The 14111-nt window shown below is 41.1% G+C and overlaps 2 protein-coding genes across 2 annotated transcripts; both read left to right on the forward strand.

The window, feature by feature from the left end:
- The first annotated feature begins 456 nt into the window (after positions 1–456).
- On the forward strand, positions 457–5178 carry cUnh14orf119 (chromosome Un C14orf119 homolog). Its single transcript, XM_079511801.1, has 3 exons — positions 457–615; positions 1042–1476; positions 2465–5178. Exons 2-3 carry the CDS (start codon positions 1042–1044, stop codon positions 2636–2638), a joined length of 609 nt encoding a protein of 202 aa, XP_079367927.1. The 5' UTR covers positions 457–615; the 3' UTR covers positions 2639–5178.
- A 1279-nt stretch (positions 5179–6457) lies between these two features.
- On the forward strand, positions 6458–11116 carry LOC306924252 (dehydrogenase/reductase SDR family member 1-like). The gene is made up of 9 exons (XM_079502689.1): positions 6458–6630; positions 7579–7734; positions 7920–8063; positions 8624–8703; positions 9745–9877; positions 10022–10162; positions 10262–10331; positions 10445–10525; positions 10636–11116. The coding sequence occupies exons 2-9, from the start codon at positions 7591–7593 to the stop codon at positions 10770–10772; spliced, it is 930 nt and encodes a 309-aa protein (XP_079358815.1). The 5' UTR covers positions 6458–6630; positions 7579–7590; the 3' UTR covers positions 10773–11116.
- Positions 11117–14111: the final 2995 nt, after the last annotated feature.

A 14111-nucleotide genomic window follows, 5' to 3' on the forward strand; every position in this document is an offset into this window, starting at 1 on the left:
GGATGAAACCAGAAAAAACAAGACTTGTTTACATAAGGGTCCTCCATTTTCAATTCACCATGAAGGCGGCCTACAACACCGTTGTAAAGTAAATCTCTGCCCTAGAATGGTAGCCTTGGCTTGGATCAAGATGACATTTGCATAAGTCAGTCTATTATACATCTACGATTGTCTTGATCCAAGGCAAACTACTTGGCTGTGACATTATAATAGCACAGCCATTCTTTCTAGCTGGGCTGTAAATCTGTTTGATTAAATTAAATTAAACACATATTTTCCTGTTTTAATTATGATCATACAATGCACAAAATAAACAAGCAAACAAACAAACTCGCAAACCAGATGATGTTAATAATATATGTATAATAGAACTTTATTTAAGTTTTTAATTTTCAAAGTTCAATTATCAAGCCTCGCGAGGCTTGCGCACTTACTGTGTGCGGTGCGCGCTCTGCGCAGGCGTGATTTCCCCACTCAACAAAACACACGGACACTTCCTGTTTGTGGAGATAAAGCTTAGAAACCAAACGGGCTAGCTACATGCCTACATCTACATCAGCAACACATTAGGAGGAAAAAAAATGCCGACAATTAGGTGACTGGCATTCAAGAAAGGTGGGGACGACTGACGTTTATTTATATATGTAAAAAGTTGATATTCTGAATTTAAAATTGGATGTCTGAACTCTGAAGTTCAGCCTGGCCAGCATACATATCTAACTTCTAGCCCCGTTTGGAACCTTACCTCACCCCGCTATTAGAGCCGGGTGTAAGGGAGCATAGCTCTGCTAGATCATAAACCTCTTTGCTGTAGCTAGCCCCTCGGATTAATGTTACCAACTTCGGTATACTCTACTACACAACTAGCTCCTTTCGGAACCCTACGTTAAAGTTTCTGACATTTTGATGACTGTAGGTCCAAAGGAGCTCAACCCGGGGGGTCCGGAGACGGGCTACTACACAACATAACTATAGCTAGGATTGTTGGATATAATAGTTAATTTACCCTGCTGCTTTCTAAATTGATATCTTTCCCCAAAGATGTCGTGGTTCTGTCATGTCGGCGTCAATGAAGGCTCTAACCAGCAGCCCGCAGAGATGATGCCAACCCCAATGGCAATGGCATCATATCTGTCTGCTACACCCTACTCCAACGTTGGAGGTCCAGACCTAGGAGCCGATGCACCACATGTCTGGTTCAACTGCTCCTCGCCCGGTTTGGAGGACTTTCCACCAGCCCCACAGGCTTCAGTACCTCCTAGGCTTGAGAACCTGTCATGTACATCTCTGAATGCAGGGGGTAGACACCACCCTCTGCCCGTTGTGTCGTATGTAACTCTTCAGGAGCAGCGGTGCGTACTGAGCTGGTTCCTGAGTTGGACTGCAAGCCAGAGGGAACGATACCTGCAGGACCTGCTAGGCAAAGCTGTGCCTGGTAAAGTGTGCACCTTGCTGGAGTCGCTCAACACTCTACAGGTAGGTACATCTCACATGCCACGACGCATCTAACCACCTAAACCCCATTTTGACGCTCCTATATTCAGCCATAGTGTTCATTTTTGTCCTAACACAAACATTAAAGGCCTTTGACAATGAATGGAGAATTTACGTCATATGTAAAATATGCAAATCATATATGTCATATGCAAATCGTCTACTTTCGTCCTACACAAAGATTAAATTCCCATTGACAATGAATGGAGAATTTGCGTCATAAGGACGAGCAAATTTGCTTTTTCGGTCCTACACAGATTAAATTCCCATTAACAATGAAGCAATAGACAATTAGAGCAAATAGACAGGTGAAATCTGTCTCATTACAATGCAATACACCTCTGGAAGATGGAGTCTGTCCTGTCACAAGGCGCTAGACCCATGGAAGATTGAATCTATCCCCCATTTAAAAAATCTGCATTTTTGTTCTACCCAAACATTAAATTCCCATTGACAATGAATGAATGTAGAGTTGCGTCATGATGATCATGTACGATGATAAGACTTAAGGCTCATACATAGTCTGGGTTTTCGGTGGTTAGGTGACCACCGAACTACAACATGACGTCACGAGCCGCGGTGACGAGCAAACCACCGCCACCGCTCCAGCCCTTCTCTGTTTTTACTCACCACCGCTCAACGTTATTTCAGCTCCGGTGGTCAGCTCACCACCGGAGCGGTGGTCACCTCACCACCGAAAATCCAGACTATGAATAGGCCTTTAGAGCGCCCCTCACTTCATGGGTGTGATTTTCTTTTTATACTTCATTGTAATGTATGATGTTGATGTCCAAAAATTGCCGATCTACAAGTGTTGTGAACTTGTGAGCTTATTTGCAGACAGGCTATTTGCCTGGCCTAATGACATGCCCAAAATATGCCAGGGTGAAAGTGGTATAATACTAAATGTGTTATCCGTAAAGACTTATGTCAGTATGTAACATCATCTAACAATCTCTTTATGTTCTAGGTCAAGGACAGTCCACCAAATATCTTTGAATGCCAGCTACGCCTGTGGACCCAGTGGTTTGAATCATGGAGTGAGGAAGAGAGGAACAATTTCTTACACATTCTAGAGGAGCGGGACCCAGTCTTTGTTGCACATTTTTATAGGAGTGTAGCTGGGACAGCAGGAAGGGACTGATAAGGGACCGAATTTGTTACACGCATTCATACCTAAAGCAGGGGCTTGACACTAAGGTTTCAGAGGCACTTGCCCATCGGGCAAGTACAAGTTATGTTCTACTTGCCCAAAGGTCATGCCCACTTGCCCGAACAGTAAATCATCCATTATAAAATGATAGGAATTTTTTGAATTACTGTTCAATTTGCTTTTTACTTCCTGGGGCTGTGCGATGAAAATGGTCATGCCTCAATGTTTATCTCAAATAGCTATGAATATGGGTTCACACTGTTTTATATTTTTAAGTGTAGCAACATTGAAAATGGCACATTATAGGTAAACAGTGCTCTTATTTTACATTACACAGACCAGAAGACAGCGCTCTGGCCACGTTCAGGTGTTTAGACAGAGATCTGGTGTTGTGTTTATAGATGGTTGTGTCTCCTCTTAAACGACCACTTGCCCGTTCCGGCAACCTGAAAGCAAGCTCCACCTGCCCAAAAGTTTTATTCACCTGCCAAAGGCAGGTGGGCAAAACTTAAGGCCTATTCATAGTCTGGATTTTCGGTGGTGAGGTGACCACTGAAATAACGTTGAACGGCGGTGAGTAAAAACAGAGAGAAGGGCTGGAGCGGTGGCGGTGGTTTGCTCTTCACTGCGGCTCGTGACGTCATGTTGTAGCCTTTGGTGTCACCACCTGCCTAAAGAAACAAGTGATATAGATAAGTGGTGTGAATGAGTTTATCTTTTGTTTTGTTTGATTAGGACTGAGATGGGTTTAAATGTAATTTACACTGACATTGATGTACACCTGTCAAAAATGATGAGCTGGAAGTAAAGTATTTATCAGCCAGAAATTATAATGTGTGTGTGTATATATAAAAAAAAGTCTTGTTACTTAACCACAGTTGTTGCGAGTAGTAGCAAGTAAAATGACTTTCAAGACAAATGCATACCAGATGAATTTAAATGAAATGGTTGTTGTTTAAGGGCTCATTAGAAGCTGACTGATCCGACCTCAGGGTTCTGACCCAACAATATACAGCTTTATGAGGTGCAGAACTTTAATGCTTTTCATTGTGACTAATGCTCACTGGGCTGGTCACATGACAGCATAGACTTGAAGTAAATTGGTTTTGTACCAATGCAAATGTACAGGATCAGGTTTTGTGTATTCTGTGCCTGACAAAGATTGCTAGAAGATTACAGATTGTTAAAATGTTTTGGCTCCTCAACATTGTAGCAGCAATAGCAACAATAACAAAAAAGGATTTTCTTTTTATACACCAACCATTGATAGTCCATACATCCAAACAGAAAAGTCCTATCTGATTGTATTAAACTCGCACAGAGTTCAGCTCTAGGAAAAGCTTGAGCTACCAGCAGCAGAGCAACTTACTGGCCCGGGTGGTCACTCTGTTACTACTGCCACTGACAGACACCTGGTTGCCCAGTCTCAGCGAAACCCTCCGCAACCTCGGACTGTTTCTCTGGTTGGTGTTCATCCTCTGTCTCTGCAGAAGTATCTTCACTGCAGCTGGAGTTGGAGGCGTGAGCCTTGACCTTCTTCAGCAGTGAGCTCCCGGAGGCTCTGCGGACAGACTCCAGGGTCTGGTTCCTCCGCAGGCCTGCTGCCGAGTGACGCAGCGTCAGAGAGAGACGGACGGGCCGCCTCCTGGTACGAGCCTCCTCTTTAAGTCCCAGAGAAATCTTCTCTTTCTATCTGCGAAGTGTTTGTTTCATAAAATTCCCCTATAGACATGTTATGAGCTACTGTCTGTCAAGAAATTATTTGCATATGATTATTTTTCCAAGTGTTGGAGTTCAGAAGCGCTCGTTTTCAAGCAGGAGGTTACGTTGAATAGAGAGAGGGTCCAAGGCACTCTGTTCCAGTGAAGTGAAAAAGCCTTTATTATATTTTATGGCATAGCAAAGATCATTACAAAAAAAGGGAGGACCAACGCGTTTCGGCTATAAGCCTTCGTCAGGGTCCCATTAGGAGGTTATGTTATTGAAAATGAGCGCTTCCAAACGCGAACTTCACAATTATCACCTGCACCGAATTTATCGACAGAAAGAAACATGTCTGCCGTGGATCATTCAAGCTTTCCATACAGGTTCAATGTTGGTGAGTTTAATGTTGTTTAATACAATCAGACTTTTCTGTTTGGATGTATGGGCTGTCAATGTTTGTTGGTGCAACTCTAGATTCAACATGTAAAAGAAATCTAGTGTTGCAAATTGTGGCTACCCTATCAGTTTCATTCTACAATGATTATACAATGTTTAATACTGAAATCTAACTTAAATATTATTAAATGTCCTTGTGTGACTGCATTCTTCTCAAACGGTATGCTGTATTATTGACTATAGCATTAGCCTGCCCTACTACTAAGCAGAACTTCTGGAATGGTGTGAAACACAAGATATAACCAAAATGGCTTTGAGATCAGTGTCACGATAGTATTCAAAAGATTGTTTTTTCACAAACTGGTGAGCATATCAAAACCTTTTGTACCATCCACGCAAAGATGAATAAATAAAGTTTTTTCAAAAGACTATCTTTTCATTGCTTTTGCAATTTGTGTTTATCCACTCTGTTATCCACTAACCCTGACTAAGGGCATCTCTTCAATGGCACATTTCATTATATTAACCTGAATAAATAAACACTTTGAAGACAGGCTAGGCACAACATCTGCAGTGCACTCTTCTAATAGTTAGGTTTGGTAAATGCATAAATACAGAGGACATATTTCACATGTACAAATGTAGTGACAAAAAATACCCCCTGAACTCACCAGTGATATGAAGGCAGTTTTATTTCTATTTCTGACCTTTTGCCATGAAATATGCTGGAAAATAACACATTCTCTAGCATACTCATCTGGTATGATGCTCCCAGATTCATCATCCTATGGGCTTGGAGGGCTGTAGGCACATTTATTTCACCTGGTCTGTTTGGGAATATTATGAAGAGAATTCATAAAGTAAATTCCAGAAACTTCTTCACAATGGTTGACATGAAACTCACCTAGCCTAAGGGGGACCTAGCGCCATCTTGTGTACAATAAAACAACCAAATACATTATGTGAATTCTCACTTCTATATTGCTTCGGTGTAGAAGTCCATAAGTCCAAAAATGTAGACTAATAATAAATGAAATGAAAATAAAAATGAGTACCGAATTTGTTGAAATGTGGCCAACCCATTCTACATACTGAATACAATTTTCAATCAAACAAACGCAACACAATATTTGTTTTATTTATTTAATTGTATTTTGTATGTATTCAATTGTAGTTTTATTTATAACATTGCGTTTTCTATTTATTTCTTTGTGTTTTATTTGTATTATTATAGCCTATTCACCACATTTCATTGTGGTATTTAAAAATATATATATATTGACCTATGGACTTGGTCTAGGTACGTTTACGGCATACTATAGCCTACGTCAGGGGTTCTCAACGTTTTTGGCCGGGGACCCCCGGAAATGCTTTGGCAATGTCTCGGGACCCCCGCCCCGCCCCCTCCCGACCCCCAATATAAATTGACTGCTACAATAACCTTAAACCATTTTGGGCGGGAACCCCTTTTGGTGTTTTAAGCATTGTTATAATTTAGCTATTGAAAAATAGCAGATCTACAAGCTCATAGCGCGCCACCGAGTGGCGCGCTACGAGCTTGTAGGTCTGCTATTTTTGAAAAATCGTGAAAATATATATATATTTTTTTAAATTGGCGACCCCCCGAGGGGTCGCGACCCACGGGTTGAGAACCCCTGGCCTACGTAACTACGGTCCCAAAACTCGCGTCTTGGCTGCTCTCTGAAATCATGACACAGTGTGTCATGATTGTGACACAGTGTGTCACACACAGTGTGTCACAGTCGGGGCACAGGGAGACTTTACAGGCTAATGAGGCTATCACAAGAAGTACTGACGATTCATAGGAGAGTTCTGTTGGACTTGCATTGCGCCAAGGGACCTGTAAAGAGATACCATTTCAGGTCAGTGTAAACTTTAAAGTGTGTGCTTTTTAGGGATGTGCCGATAATAAATTGCTGTTATGGCCGATAATATAATTACCGATGTCGATATGATCTCATTCTGTATTAAAAGATTAAAATCATTTTGTCCATTCTGAAAAATACATGTATTAAACAATATATTTAATATTGTGAGCTTGTAGATCTGTTCAACCTGTTGCTTTGGGCGTGTTTATCTGTAAAGCCGTACAGACCGATTAATCGGACCCGATTAATTAATCAGTCTGATTGATTAATCGAACCGATGCCGATTCATCTAAAAACAACTAGAATCAGCCGATGAATCTCCCATCACTAGCACTGCTTTTCTAACGGAATTGGTTATTCGAATTTCGAAATGTTTGAATTGAACTCGGTCGAGCAAAACAAAATGTAGTATTTTCTGAGTCTTATGTTGACTATCTCGTTTACGTTTCGTACTTTGCCCTGAAGATAATTTTACAATGTAACACTGCTGCTTAGTTATGTGCAATCAGCAGTCTACAGGGCATACTATGTGTAATTTATTGTACCATTGTCGCAATATTGCTTGCTCTGGGTGGATCTTTGTTGGTTGTAAAGTGTCTTGAAACAACTTGTTGTGATTTGACACTTTAATAAAATTGAATTGAATTGAATTATGTTAAACTGGAATTCGTTTTTTTAGGCTAGATGTGACCATAGTGGTGTACATCCGTAGATTACTCAGACTATCATATGCATAGATATGTTTATATATATCTATGATCATATGATCCAATTATGTAATCCAGTGTGTAAAAAAAACAGTTACTTCACACAGCAGTTACATAAAAAGCAATAGGTGGCGCCAGCATGCCATTTAACCATTACCAATGCAAGTGGTTGCAACTCATCTTACTATCTTTCATTCAAAAAATTGCCCTTCATGCCCTTTAACTTTGTCCTCAGTACCAGGTAAAGATGTCCCTCTCGGGCTGGGTGTGTTTGGTGACGGGAGCCTCCCGGGGCATTGGCAGGGGAATATCTCTACAATTGTCAGAAGCCGGAGCCACTGTCTACATCACTGGCCGCCAGGAGAAGACTCTCAAACAAACAGCAGCAGAGGTGAGCTTTAATGTTGGGGGACTTTGATGTTTCAGCATTAAATAGTTAGGTTGTAGACATCACATCTGTCTTTTAAATGGACAGATTAATTTAGATCTACACATTTAAAATGCTTCTTTTAACATTCAAAATATTTTGGATTTTGGATAATTGTCAAATAATCGAATTGTATTTTTGCAAATCAGGTTAAGGAACGGGGTGGGAACTGTGTTCCGGTGATCTGTGATTCTTCAAAGGATGAAGACATTGAGCAACTGTTCGAACAGATCAAACGGGAACAAAACGGGAGACTGGACATCCTTGTTAACAATGCCTATGCTGGGGTGCAGGTCAGTGCCATGACTGCATTGATATGTGTAGCCTAATAACCATTAAAGGCCAACTCCACACATAGTTGGTCCTATGATGATCATATGGGGTAAATTTTTTGTCTGTCTATAGAGGTGGGCTGTGGACATTTCAGAAACCTGAAACCTGTGACATCATCGATGGGGAATCCACGGCAAGCTAACAGAAACTGCAGGCTTTCTATTCCTGGAAAGTTAGCATGCAATAATTAAGGCCATTGTTATTTTTTTTTAATAATCTTGTTTGGGGAAAAAGACAAATGATGACGTTACTGGTAGGCGGGTTTATAAACTGTCCACAGCCCTCCTCTTGAGATACAGACAGAGTAGGGGGGGGGGGGGGGGAGTACTGTATTATCATGAGAAAAATTATATGAAAATGTGTGACGTCGTCCTTTAAACACTGATATACTATCTGTTCCATTTCTGTCTTCTGGGAAAATCGTTTCCAAAGATCCTCTCCCCTGGGCCCTGGCTCCATATTCTGTAAACCCCTCATGATTCTTGAGTTTCTTGATGCACATAATTACATTCTATTTCAGGTTATATTTGACAATATGGGGAAGAAGTTCTGGGAGACTGACCCATCCATGTGGGATATCATAAACAACACAGGTCTCAGGTAAGCCTTATTTTGCTTAGTCATATAAACATGTCATACATATGAAACGGACTCATAGCCAGCTGACTGTTAGTCATTTCCTGTTCATCACTATCTGTTTATGGTACTTTAATCAGATTGAAGTAAAGGACAGTACACTCAGGTGCTGTTTAAAGGGTAAGACCACTTTTTTAGAGGTTTGGGTTGTTTTCTTACCTTATTATGGTCAAACTAGTCCAGTCCAGGAGTTATTTCGCTCCATAGTGCAGTTTTACAGAAAATAACGTTATAAAAATACCAGCCCATTGACTTCCATTGTAACGGGGAAACAGCTCTCAAAGTCACTATTTTAGTACGTAAACAAACACAAACAAAGTTGTTTCATACAATATAGAGCAACACCAAAACTCATGTGGTTTTATTTCTTCATAAAAATGGTAACTTCCTGTTGATTTTACTATATGAAGATCTGGATCCGGATCCATGGATCCAGTCCGGGTTTTCTTCTGAATAAAAATGGACAAATCAACAGGAAGTTAACATTTTTATGAAAAAATAAAACCACATGAGTTTTGGTGTTGCTCTATATTGTCTGAAACAACTTTGTTTGTGTTTGTTTACGAACTAAAAGAGTGATTTTGAGAGCTGTTTCCCCGTTACAATGGAAGTCAATGGGCTGGTATTTTTATAACGTTATTTTCTGTAAAACTGCACTATGGAGCGAAATAACTCCTGGACTGGACTAGTTTGACCATAATAAGGTAAGAAAACAACCCAAACCTCTAAAAAAGTGGTCTTACCCTTTAATATTTCAAGACGTAGGCAAGATATTGAAAATAGATTGATGTGTAGCCTAACCGGAGTAGCTACTTGTCAACAAGCCATCATTATTCCCAGTGTGGAGTATTGCTTCTGTGTTCTATGGCTTTGTACATTCTAGGGATAGCTTTTTCCATCTGCCATATCGGTAGGTTGTGAAAAGTAAATTGTCTTAAAATTAATCATTTTCCCCCGACCATTAGCAAGTACTGTAATAACGTATTGTCTTTCTTCCACTGCCAGAGGCCACTACTTCTGTACCGTTTATGCTTCACGGTTAATGGTGGCACAGGGCCGAGGCTTGATTGTTGTCATCTCTTCCATGGGGGGCCTGCGGTATCTCTTCAATGTGCCATATGGTGTTGGTAAAGCTGCAGTAAGTTATCTGGTCATAGAAACTCGCATTCATGTAATCAAGCACTCTAGTTTGATAAAATATGCTCCACTTTATTGTTTGTAAGACTATAAATATTGTCAGTATTATGTATGTTTTTCTATTGATGAAAGTGTTTTGATTTAGTGTGACAGGCTAGCAGCAGACACTGCCGTTGAACTGAAAAAGAGAGGCGTGGCTTCGGTCAGCCTGTGGCCTGGGGCAGTGCAGACAGAAATGGCTACTAATTTCATGCAGGAGGACACACCCACGGGTGTGGATCCTAAGGTACTGTTTTTTTACACAATAACTAAAGTCTTAGCTATTTAATTTTCTAATTTTCTAATTGTTAACTTTAAATCTCTGTTCCGACCTCCCTTTCCCCAGATGAAGGACATGTTTGCTGTGGGAGAATCCACAGAGCTGAGTGGGAAGTGCATTGTAGCACTGGCGAACGGTAGAATTATTGTACAGATTCTCTTTAGTTATTTAGGCTGAGATTAAAGAATAATATTATTTGACCAAGACGTCATTATTAATATGCGTGGTTTCTCTCTCTGTACTTTGAAGACAAAAATCTCATGTCAATGACGGGGAAGGTTCTGCTGACCAGTGATCTTGCAAGGTGCTATGGGATAAAAGACATCGAAGGTACCTAATCTTAAACTGTCTTTAGGTTTTTAAGATCTTATCCTACTCTTGTGTCCACTCACTTTGTTCTGACAATTTTTGTCATTTTTTGTCATTTTTCCCATTACCAGGTAGAGAAGTCACTGATTTTATCTCCTTGAAATTCTTCCTGACACAAGTTCCGTATCTCTCTTGGCTGTCCTATGCTGTGCCCTCATTCCTGCGGGTGCCAAAGTTTGTTCTCACCCTTGCAGCTGGCAAATTTTAAACACTTAAGTGTTTTCCCCAAGTGGCAATATGCTAAATTCCTACTGACTCTAATGTGTAACTAATTTGTTGTCACAATTACATTATAAAGTGTAGGCATTAATACATTCCCTGTTGGAAGTACGGTATAATGTATTCCTGTTGACTGTTGGCTAAATGTTGACTCCTGTGGCCTATGTATGAAGTTGGGATCCTCTTTTAATTCCATATAATATGTATGTGACTACAAGATGAATATGTGAAGGGATTATATTACTTATCATATTTTGTATAATGCGGTATGCTGTGAAGTCACAGATCAAAATTTAATTAATTTTGTTGAATAAATTCTTAATTGAAAATGCAGTGCTTGAGTTTGTGCATTTCTTCAATTTTGAACCATAGCTTTGTTTAATGGATATTCAACTTTGTATATTAATGCTGTAAAAAATACAGTTTGAGTGTAGGCCTACTGTACAGTGTGGACTGAGTCACAAAAGGATCAGATTGACAAAGCTTTATTCTTTAATGTGCTTACTGTAATATCAAGCCATAACGGTTAATTCTAATTAAAGTCTAAATATCACCTAAGGCTGTGGCAGTGGCAGCGGTGGCCGAACGGTTTGCGGAGCGGTCTTGATACCGGAAGGTCGCCAGTTCGTATCCCCGGACCGGCAGGTTAAAATTACCACCGCTGAAGTGCCCTTGAGCAAGGCATTGAACCACTACCATGAAATGTTCTATGAGCAGGGCCTGGCTGTAAACAAGTATCTGATGCTTAGTCCAGTTACCCTGGGTAAATATAGTAACTTTGGCTATTGAAATCTGTCATTTGAAAACCATGTATCTTGCAGATCTGGAGGGACTTCAATTTGTAAAGCAGGATCAGTATCTATTGAGGGTATTGCTGGTGGCATCCAAAAAAGCCTTAACAAAAAAGTGGCTTACAAATGTAATACCAACTATAAATGAATGGATTGATTTAATCTATAGTATATTTATTATGGAGAGAATTACATTCAGCTTCAGAGGTCAGGTTGAAGTCTTCACAGATAACTGGTTTAGATGGATTGCTCGTGTTTCTACCATAAGACCTGATTTTGTATAGTCTCAGTTAAACCTGTTTAACCTGTATATGCACCTGTTTGAGGTACTTATGTATTATGAATGGTCATCGATAGAGAAGAGAGGCAGACATCTCCCCTTGTGTGTATTGTACGTATATTGTCTTGTTTTATTTTCGGTTGTATGTATTGTCAATTGTCAGTCGTTTCGTTTTCATGTATGTTTGATTAAAATTCAATAAAACATAAATTTAAAAAAAAGAAATCTGTCATTTGATTAGGTAGGCCTGCTGCCTGAAAGTGTTCTGGAAAATAACTTCATCCTTTGAGCTATTTTTGGTATTTTTCATCCTAAAATCTTCCTTAAACGAGTATCTGCAATTATTAGTATTGAATCTATTGTTTGATTGAAATGTTTATTCACAGAGTATGTCTAAGTAGTATTGACCTGTACATTTCAATGAAAGTGCAGGTCAATACAAAAACTGCTACAAGGATTAAACCAGAAAAGACTTGTTTACATCAAGGTCCTCCATTTTTAATTCATCAGAACATTTTACAAACAAATATACACTTATACACAATGCAAAAAAAGGAAAAATAAATAAATCAGCCTTGTTTCTATCTGGTTTCTATTTACTGTCTCTGTGTCTCTAGCTCTCCCTGTCTCTGTGTCTGTGTCTCTAGCTCTCCCTGTCTCTGTGTCTGTGTCTCTAGCTCTCCCTGTCTCTGTGTCTCTCCCTGTCTCTGTCTCTGTGTCTCTAGCTCTCCCTGTCTCTGTGTCTGTGTCTCTAGCTCTCCCTGTCTCTGTGTCTGTGTCTGTGTCTCTAGCTCTCCCTGTCTCTGTCTCTGTGTCTCTAGCTCTCCCTGTCTCTGTCTCTGTGTCTCTAGCTCTCCCTGTCTCTGTGTCTCTACTCTCTAGCTCTCCCTGTCTCTGTCTCTGTGTCTGTCTCTAGCTCTCCCTGTCTCTGTGTCTGTGTCTCTAGCTCTCCCTGTCTCTGTGTCTGTGTCTCTAGCTCTCCCTGTCTCTGTCTCTGTGTCTGTGTCTCTAGCTCTCCCTGTGTCTGTGTCTCTACTCTCTAGCTCTCCCTGTCTCTGTCTCTGTGTCTGTGTCTCTAGCTCTCCCTGTGTCTGTGTCTCTACTCTCTAGCTCTCCCTGTCTCTGTGTCTGTGTCTGTGTCTCTAGCTCTCCCTGTGTCTGTGTCTCTACTCTCTAGCTCTCCCTGTCTCTGTCTCTGTGTCTGTGTCTCTAGCTCTCCCTGTGTCTGTGTCTCTACTCTCTAGCTCTCCCTGTCTCTGTCTCTGTGTCTGTGTCTCTAGCTCTCCCTGTCTCTGTGTCTGTGTCTCTAGCTCTCCCTGTGTCTGTGTCTCTACTCTCTAGCTCTCCCTGTCTCTGTGTCTGTGTCTCTAGCTCTCCCTGTCTCTGTCTCTGTCTCTGTGTCTGTGTCTCTAGCTCTCCCTGTCTCTGTCTCTGTGTCTGTGTCTCTAGCTCTCCCTGTCTCTGTGTCTGTGTCTGTGTCTCTAGCTCTCCCTGTCTCTGTGTCTCTAGCTCTCCCTGTCTCTGTCTCTGTGTCTGTGTCTCTAGCTCTCCCTGTCTCTGTGTCTGTGTCTGTGTCTCTAGCTCTCCCTGTCTCTGTGTCTCTAGCTCTCCCTGTCTTGGGAGACCAATCTTATGTATGGGTTTGCGTAGCCTATGCGTACGCCTGTGCATGTATTGTACAAAAAAGTGCGCGTGGTGTGTGAGCACGTGCACGCAGATTCTAAACATCATACTGAACAGGTGACCATTTCTAATTTCTATAGGATGTCAACACAGTGTCCCATTGATCACCATGGCCCTGCGCGTGGTGTTTCACCAGACACAAGTCCAGAGTACCATGCAGTCACCTGCATGCAGTCATCACTATGCACAGTATACTGCATACTGCAACAGTATATATATAAACAATAAACAATATGGAATATTACATGATGTGGTTCCAATACACAACAGTTGTTAATGGTATGGTCACATATTATGCCAATTATGAAAATTTCTCAACATATGCCTTGACTCCTTCAAAACCGCTCTCAAGGGGCACCTACGGACGGCTGCAATTCGAAACTGGCCCCTGTAAAATCGGAATCCCTCAAACACGGACGCAAGGACAACACAAGAGACGGTCGCGGCCACACAGCCAACTCAAGGTATGGCCACTGAGCCGACTTGGGGACCCAACGCAAGGACAACACAAGAGACGGTCACGGCCACACAGCCAACTCAAGGTACGGCCACTGAGCCGAATTGGGGACCCAAC

The sequence above is a fragment of the Electrona antarctica genome (assembly GCF_951216825.1).
Source record: "Electrona antarctica genome assembly, chromosome: 1".
NCBI lineage: Eukaryota > Metazoa > Chordata > Actinopteri > Myctophiformes > Myctophidae > Electrona > Electrona antarctica.

Excerpts from the sequence above, each read along its gene's own strand:
- cUnh14orf119 (XM_079511801.1), top strand. The coding sequence starts at position 1,042 with ATGTCGTGGTTCTGTCATGTCGGCGTCAATGAAGGCTCTAACCAGCAG. Across the intron at positions 1,477-2,464 it reads AGTCGCTCAACACTCTACAG|GTCAAGGACAGTCCACCAAA; the intron begins GTAGGTACATCT and ends TTTATGTTCTAG.
- LOC306924252 (XM_079502689.1), top strand. The coding sequence starts at position 7,591 with ATGTCCCTCTCGGGCTGGGTGTGTTTGGTGACGGGAGCCTCCCGGGGC. Across the intron at positions 8,064-8,623 it reads ATGCCTATGCTGGGGTGCAG|GTTATATTTGACAATATGGG; the intron begins GTCAGTGCCATG and ends ATTCTATTTCAG. Across the intron at positions 9,878-10,021 it reads ATGGTGTTGGTAAAGCTGCA|TGTGACAGGCTAGCAGCAGA; the intron begins GTAAGTTATCTG and ends GTTTTGATTTAG.